The sequence below is a fragment of the Aplysia californica genome, unplaced genomic scaffold (assembly GCF_000002075.1).
Source record: "Aplysia californica isolate F4 #8 unplaced genomic scaffold, AplCal3.0 scaffold01081, whole genome shotgun sequence".
Lineage (NCBI taxonomy): Eukaryota > Metazoa > Mollusca > Gastropoda > Aplysiida > Aplysiidae > Aplysia > Aplysia californica.
In genome coordinates, this window is record NW_004798351.1 from 144870 (window position 1) to 152945 (window position 8076).

Consider the following 8076-nt stretch of genomic DNA (forward strand, 5'->3'; position numbering starts at 1 on the left):
GAGAATTTAGCAAAGGCAGAGTCCAGGGAAAAACATCAATTAAATTCGTGTGGTGCAGATGAGTAAAGAGAGACCAAAACAATCTCTCTATTGCGACTATCATTGCACATCACTTCGCCTAATAGCCTACATGTTCTGGTAGATTTAACTACCTATAAATAGATGGAAGTTTGACCCGTGTCAAAGGTTGGGGGTGGCTGACGATTCGGGGGGTGGCTGCGGGTTGACGAAAGGGAAAAGCGCGACGGAGATACTCGATCAAATTTCTCCCCGCACGAGAATCGAACTCATATCTTCTGCGTGTGTCGGCACATCGCTTTTGCCAATCTTTTTAAAGCCAACGCACACCTTTGCCATCTTTGAACATTTTCGCACCGCCCACCCCTATTTCAAAGGGGGGCATTAATATAATACCAGTCACTACCCAGGTTATTCCCAAACGGTACCAAAATGACCCGGTAGCCTTCTAGTGGACAATATCGCCTTGGTTGCCAAGTACTAATTCAGATGGCTGTGCGAGTCCCGTGGCTCTCTGTCCTTTTTACATGGTCAAATCGTAGATATGATGAAGTTTGCTTGTTCAGGAGGCTCCGCTTCTTTAAAATTAAATGATCGTACAGTTTTGATTCATTGAAGACGTGGATTTTAAATACTTGGAGACGCGCTGTTTACTTTTAAAAAGACGCCTAGCCTTGTTATTTCCTTCACCCGAAACTTTAAAAAATTGAAAACAAACACAAAAAAACAACAACAAACAAACAAACACCCTCTTAAAAAAAACCCAAAATACTGGTAACAGCATGCATACTATGAATTATTCGATTCTCAATAAAATTTGTATAACTTGTTTCATCAATGTGATGCAACGTTGCCTTTGGTCATATTCTGGTCGGACTTGAGTGTCCACCACGTCCTTAAAAAGTTAAAAGCGGTGATAAACCAAAACTATACCAGACTCCATCTCGTTAAAGCGTGTCCACGGCGAGTGAAATAAAACTGAAGGTGTTTTACGCCCTCATTCACACAATCTAGGAGATGGACTCCTTCGACGCTGACTGTTACAGCCAACCCAATCTGAGAGGGATACAGCGTCCCTGCAGAAAGACAGAGACTTTAAAAACTGTCCGCACGGGAATCAAACCGTCTGCTACACTAGAGACACCGGTGAGCCCTCGGTGTACGAGAGGGCAAAGGGCAACGGGTAATGTGTGCCCAGGCCCACAGCTTTTTTCAGTTTTTTTTACAGTGTTGAAACTAAATTTCCACCTACTTTGTATACCATTGACAGGGTTCTGGTCCCGACAACGAAATGGCCCCTGGCTACCTCTCTGATGTAGCCACATTGAGCAGCTCAGACGATGAGAGTGGGATCGACGCGCCTCCAAGGAAAGATGGCTTCTTTGGGCGTTGCCAGGCAACAGTCTCCTGCCTCAGTCACGTGATAGGCTTGGGGAATGTGGTTCGGTTTCCATATTTGGCTTATCAGCATGACGGTGGTGAGTATGGAAGAAGATACAGATCATTAGATGTAGATAATTATATAATAAAGGGGTGTATCAAATTGAAATAGAAAGAAAATGAAGCAGAGGGTATACCTGGGAATGACTTTTTCAGAGAACTGGAGCAGAAGTGTGACAGATTAAGCTAGTTTTGGAGAGCATCCAAGCAGAGAAATGAGTGGTTAAGCATGATTGCCCATGTCTATTTCGTATATTTAGGAATTCCAGAAAATGCAGTGTTTTGGTTGTTTTTTTAGCTGGCCCGATTTCGACGGTTATGTCTTCTAATACTTCACCAGGAAACCTTGAATAACCGCTTCAAGATAGTGAAACATAAGAAATAGACGCGAAACCGCACATTTGTCGATTTCAGACAAGATAGAGACATTGCCAGTACACTGCCTAAGTTTATCATACACATCAAAAGGCCTACACTCAGTGTATTGTGACACTAAGAACGCCAATGTACCTAGGTCGAGCAACGTGCGGTGGGTCATTGTCTATTTCTCTGCAAAACTAGATCAAATACTCATGAGCATGAGTACGGCACGTGATGTGTTTCATGACGTCATTGGCATTGGGCTTACTTGATACTTTTATCACTAATACCATTATAACATCGGGCGCAAATGTCTGAATTCAGTGTGTTGGCGAATGAGGTCATGGGTTGCGTCAAAGTAGAACAAAACTGGCACAAATTTCCGTTCCTACCGATGGAACAAAACAAAAAGCGAGGACATTATTTCTGGTTTAAATGGAAGCTACAGACTCCTAAACGGAAAGTGTGTCGTTTCGAGCAAAAGCAACATAATCTTCTTCTGCATGGAAAGTTACTATTTCCTTCAGAAACAAGATGAAACTTGTTTTGTCCAGTATGATGAACGTTGGTCTTGATTTGTACTGTAGAATGGCGAAATGCTCTTCTTTTTGCGTACTTTTAAAATTAACATCAAGGCAGGCAAAACGTAAAAATCCTGACCTTAGGTACAAGACACAGTTGGCAATCATTGGAAATTCAGCGTGTTGCTGTCGCCCTCCTGTCCTTTTGTCCTTTTTGCGGGTTGATTCTTTCTTCTTCCTTTCTTACTTCCTTCTTATCTTTTTCTATTCTTTACTGTTCGCTTTTTCTTCTTTCCTTTATTTTGTGTTTTTTTGGGCTTTCTTTCTATATCTTTCTCACACATTAATTTATTTATCTCTTTTTAACCTTTTTTTCTTTCATTTTACTTTTTTTAAAATCTGTTCCCCCTTTTCATTTTTGATATAATATACTCCCATCCCCGCCTGTTTTTCTACCTTGAGAACACTCAATAGTTGTGTTCCAACACAAGATTGGCGGTTGCTGGAAGGCGCAACTGGTAGGTCCTTCTTTTCTTCTTTCTCCCATTATTTCTGTCTGTCTTGATTTTTTTCCTCATTACTAAACCTGTGGGTATTTTGTTCATCCATCAACGATAACACCTAGTTAATATACAGTACCTTTGACTCCACCCCACCCCCACCCCCACTCCACATCCCTTTGTGCTCAGGAGCGTTTGTTCTAGCCTACGTCATAGTTTTGTTGACGTGTGGACTTCCTCTGTTTATCATCGAGACGGCTGTGGGCCAGTTTTCCAACCTGGGAACCATCAGTGTGTGGAGGGCGGTGCCGCTGTTTAAAGGTAAGTCAGGGTCATACAGGAAGATATACACAACTTTTCCCATATAGGACGATGCCTACAACTATTTGAAGCTCATCAGAGATTAAAAAGTAGAATTTCTTTTTTGTTGTTGCGAAATTGTATAGATTTAACGCCCCTTTCAACACTATAAGGTTGTTTAAGAGGCTGGGGTTCAAGACTAGTTTTTAAAGACTTCTCTTGCGGATGATTGTTTTTCCTTAGAGTATTCATTTATTTTCACTTTATTTTAGATGTAATTGACTGCGTCAAACTTTTAAATTTAAGCTTAGAAAAATCCTATACAAAGCTTTAAGGGCAGCCTCTGTCTCACACTAAAAACATTGTCAATAGGGAAGGAACTCTGAAATTCCTTGGTAAGAGGTCTTTGAAGATCATTAGCAGTAAACAAAAAGAAAAATGTATACATTCCAAATTTTATTATTTGGAGCGAACATGAGTTATCTGCACAAGGCTTCTAGATACCGATGTCTTCCAGAACAACAGACACACATAAGAGTGCTCCTAACCTGCACTTTAAACTGGCTGGCCATGCATTTTGAGACCCGTAAAGTTCTCTTAACATCTCAGCGGAGTCTGTCTGGGTCCCGGGAATAATAACTTCCGTAATCCCCTCACGTGAGTGGCAGGTTCGTGCATTGTGTGTGAGCACTAATAGCGGCTCCCAGACAAACATGTCGTGCTTGTTTTGACATCGAGTTGTCGGTGTACAGAGGTTTGGAAGTGTAGATACACGAGGGGTTATTACTTACTTTTCCTTTTTCCTTTTTCATCCTCTGTTGCCGTTAAGCGTCGAGGGGAGATGCAGTTTTCTATGGTAGGCCAGCTCCGCAGCTCTTTCAGTTGTGATGTTATGTTTTCTTAGGGTTTCCTTGACACCCTCGATCCAACTTTTGCGTGGCCTTCCCACGATGGGTTATTGGATTACAGAAATGATATTGATATTGCAGACCAATCTCGCGCCTCCCTTCCAAACACAAAAATAATATACATAATAACATGCATGTACGCTAACATGTGCTAGTATAATTTATACTTAACACATTGTCATGTTGAGAAAGAAAGCAGGAAAGAAAGACACACACACACAAAGAAACACGCACACACAAACACAGACAGAGATATTTGTGGAGAAAGAAAGAGAGAGAGAGAGAGAGAGAGAGAGAGAGAGAGAGAGAGAGAGAGAGAGAGGGAGAGAGAGAAATTGAAAGTCCACTTAATTTTGGCATAGTTAAAACCATTGATCATTGCCCCTCTTGCACCCCCCCCCCTCCACCCTCACCAAATCCTAACCCTTACAGGAATCGGATTCTCCATGGTTCTCATTTCCGTTGTGACGTCCATCTACTATGGTGTGATGACGTCATGGGCAGTGTACTATCTGGCAACGTCATTGACGTCTGTAATGCCCTGGCAAACGTGTATGAACAACTGGAACACCAACTGTACGTTTTCCCCTTTTCAGCTTTTTGTTTTGTTTTCGTCAATTCCTTTGCTCTCGTTCTTTCTGTTTTTCTTTCTCATCCTGACTTATCTACCTTTCTTTCCGAAATATCTTAGTGACAATTAGAACGTTTTTCTTAAAGAGAATAAATGAACAGTAAAAAAAACCCCAAACAAACAAAAGAAAAACAACAAACTAAAGCACCCCCCTACACAAAAGAAACCAAAACCGCATGACTTCCAGTACTCATTCAGTTATCTATAAAATACTAATTGGTCGCTTTGAAAGACAAACGGGCCAACCTAGATTTCAGGAGTTTCCAGAAATATTGACCTATACCAAAAGTAGGCATTGCACTACCTGTGGGAGAAGTTTGGTTTCATTGGTGTGTATATTTGTTTGGTTATGGAGAAAACTCTCCTTGTCTATGAGAGAACTGAACAAAGGTCCAAAAACTTTACCTTCGAATTTCTCAAACAGCATTTTTTTCGGGATAGCCCCCTTGTGCTTAAAAGCGACCAATTGTTGCTCTTTGGAAGAAAAGCTATAGTAAATATTTGACAAGAAAAAGCAGCCTCAGTATTTTGCTTTATATCATGGTTGTTGTTTTTTTAAAGCAAAGAGAAGAAACGTATTCTTTAACAGAAGAAAGAACTGAAGGATTCTACAGCAAATTAATTGATAATTACGAATACAATTGAATCAAACACATATTCATGACTGTCGTTTTTCTCGCCACCGAACACTGGATTGACCTGGCTAAGACATTCTAAGTGGTTGTAAGTTGTTGTAAGCATTTCACCCTCTGTTGTCACAATTTCAATCGCTAAGGTAGCGGGCTGCTTCAGTCTTACCTGTTAGAGCCAACACAAGCTGACTAGGATGCAACGTCCAAGCAGACAGATGGAGATACTCCATTTAATTTTTGGGGAAAAATCCTCCTCCTCTCGAAAATAGGCTGCATATCCTCAGCGTTCTATCACTTCATTACACGATTTAAGCTATGTCAAAGGGGACGTAACAAGTTTGTAATAAATCCATCATTCCTTCCTTTGGGTGTTTGGTGGGTGCTCTGATGAGGTTTGCTCCATTTTTCCCTATCAAAAATCTATCATCCCAATGTTTCCCTTTTCTTTTTTCATAGTTTAATCTCTCGTAACACCCCGAATCCTTGGGACTTATTATATAACATTTGTGTTACAAATACCGTAAAACACCTACACAAATTAAAACCAGACCAAACCACCCTTCCCCTTCAGCGTGCCGTATCGTGGACACGTCTGTAGACTTTTGCCAGAACCTGAGCCACCACTTCAACGCCAGCACGCCCCCGCCCTGCCCAGGAGACGGCACAGACTGCGTCCGGCCCAATGCCACAGCAACAGGCTACTGTCCCGGCAGCAAGAACCACACCATCGACTTCACAGCCAACTCCAGCACATCTACCGAGGAATATTTCTAGTAAGCTGGCGCTAAGTGGTCTTTACTGTGACTATGTGTTTCTCTTTTTTCTCTTTCTCTCGCTCCTGTTTGTCTTCCTTTTCCCTTGCGGGTGATTGGCAGAGGAATAATCCCAGCCTGACTCAGCCCAGTGACAGAAATAATCATGCAATGTTTGCCCCGTGATAAGAGATAATATGTGCATAACCTGTACACTTTCATAAAGGAAACCTTATTTAACAAATGGGTGTTTTATGTGGTGCAATGTGTGCCAATGGCTATAAACACTAAATAACCATACATTCAAACTTAATTTTTTTTTTTTCTATCCGTCCTGCTTGTTGACAGCACTGAATGTCCGTTATTATGCCGACGTGTTTCTCTTTCCTGAAGCTGAGCTGAGTTGTTTCATTTAAACTGGAACTTCCCTCTCTCCTCCCATCTGCTCCCCTCCCCCACCCTTCCCCCACCGCTTCCTACCCTCACACCCCTATCCTAACCCCCTCCCGTCCTTAGCCTGTCAGTCGTGCGTGTGTCCCAGGGCTGGAATGACGTAGGACAACTCCGCTGGCAGCTGGCCCTGTGTCTTCTCATGACCTGGACAATGGTCTTCCTATTTCTCATCAAGGGATGTAGGCCCGGAGGAAAGGTGAGTTTTAGAACGATGTGTCGTGTGTGGAGGGTGTCACTGGTTGGCTCTGCTTGTTTAAAAAAAGTTTGAGTAAAGTTTTGCATAGCTCGCAACTGCATAAGGTCATATGAGCGCCAAGGGGTGGATGTCTATAGAGAAGTCCAAACGGGAAATCAGGCTTACTCTGCTCACCCCTTTAGTCTTAATGCACAAATTCAGCTTTGACCATCAAGACACCCCGGAAATAGCAGTTCACAAGAGAGGGACAAGCATAAAAAGAGAAGTAGAGGATAAAATGACGATAGTAAGGATGAGGAATATCATGTTGTTCCGGCACAGTATGAGCATGGCATTGATAAATTAGCCCATTTACAGTTCTACTGTGCTTAAGAACATGTTAATATCCCCCTTTTGGGAATGGCCTTAAGACACTTCAGTCAGTAGCACTGACCTAGGTGGGTGCTCTGCATGGCTGAAGGTATGTCTTGGATCGGTGTGTTGTGAGATGATGTTACTGGTAAGCTCTGTGGAAAAGTGAGTCTTAGATCTGTGTATTGTGAGTGGAAGGTTGGAGGATGTCACTGTTACACCCAGTGGAAAGGTGTCTTAGGTCGATGTAATGTGGGTGGATGGTTTAAGGGTGTCACTGGTAGGCCCATTTGGAAGGTATGTGTCAGATTGGTAGCTGTGTTCATGGTTGGAGGATGCCACTGAAAGCCTCAGTGGAAAGGTGAGTCTTACATCAGTGTGTTATGGCTATGGAGAGGCTTAGCTTGCTTGTAAATGTTTTACGCCCCTAAGGAAAATAATAATAACAATGAAGACAACAGTGTTGATGCTACTGCTGCTACCGATGCTGCTTCTGCTGCTGCTGCTGCTGCTAATGATGATGATGATGTGGATGATGATGATGATGATGATGATGATGATGATGATGATGATGATGATGATGATGATGATGATGTTCACATAAAACAAATACAATTCAGAAAGAAAAATGAAACTATAATTATGAGTGTCAGTTGTATGTCTCACATGCCGCTGTTTTGGTCTCGTGATTTTAGGTCACCACGTGTAGGTACTATTTCTTTTATTACACTCTGCTGATTTTGTATGGCTGTGTTATTTTTACTTCACACTTGAATTACTTATTCTATCGATGTACGTCTCTTTACTATCAAAATTGAACTCATACCCAGTTTGCTATGTGGATGTTTGGAAGGTGCCACTGAGAGGTCCGTTTTTCTCTTTAGCTGCTGTTTCCATTTGCCACTCTTGCCTTTTTCCCCTTACATTAAATGACAGTTATGATGTTGATGTTCTTCTCTTTACTCAAACAATCAATTAACCAGCCAAACAAACAAACAAACAGATATATATATA

General features: G+C 41.8%; 1 protein-coding gene across 1 annotated transcript in view; it reads left to right on the top strand.

Annotated features, from left to right (window-relative positions):
• LOC101851003 overlaps window positions 1-8076 on the top strand; it is a gene marked incomplete in the record, with an annotated part of 136185 nt that overhangs the window by 101697 nt on the left and 26412 nt on the right. Inside the window, 5 exon segments of the mRNA XM_035973253.1 lie at window positions 1289-1496; window positions 3029-3160; window positions 4480-4623; window positions 5882-6083; window positions 6579-6711. Coding sequence (XP_035829146.1) covers window positions 1289-1496; window positions 3029-3160; window positions 4480-4623; window positions 5882-6083; window positions 6579-6711 — 819 coding nt within the window.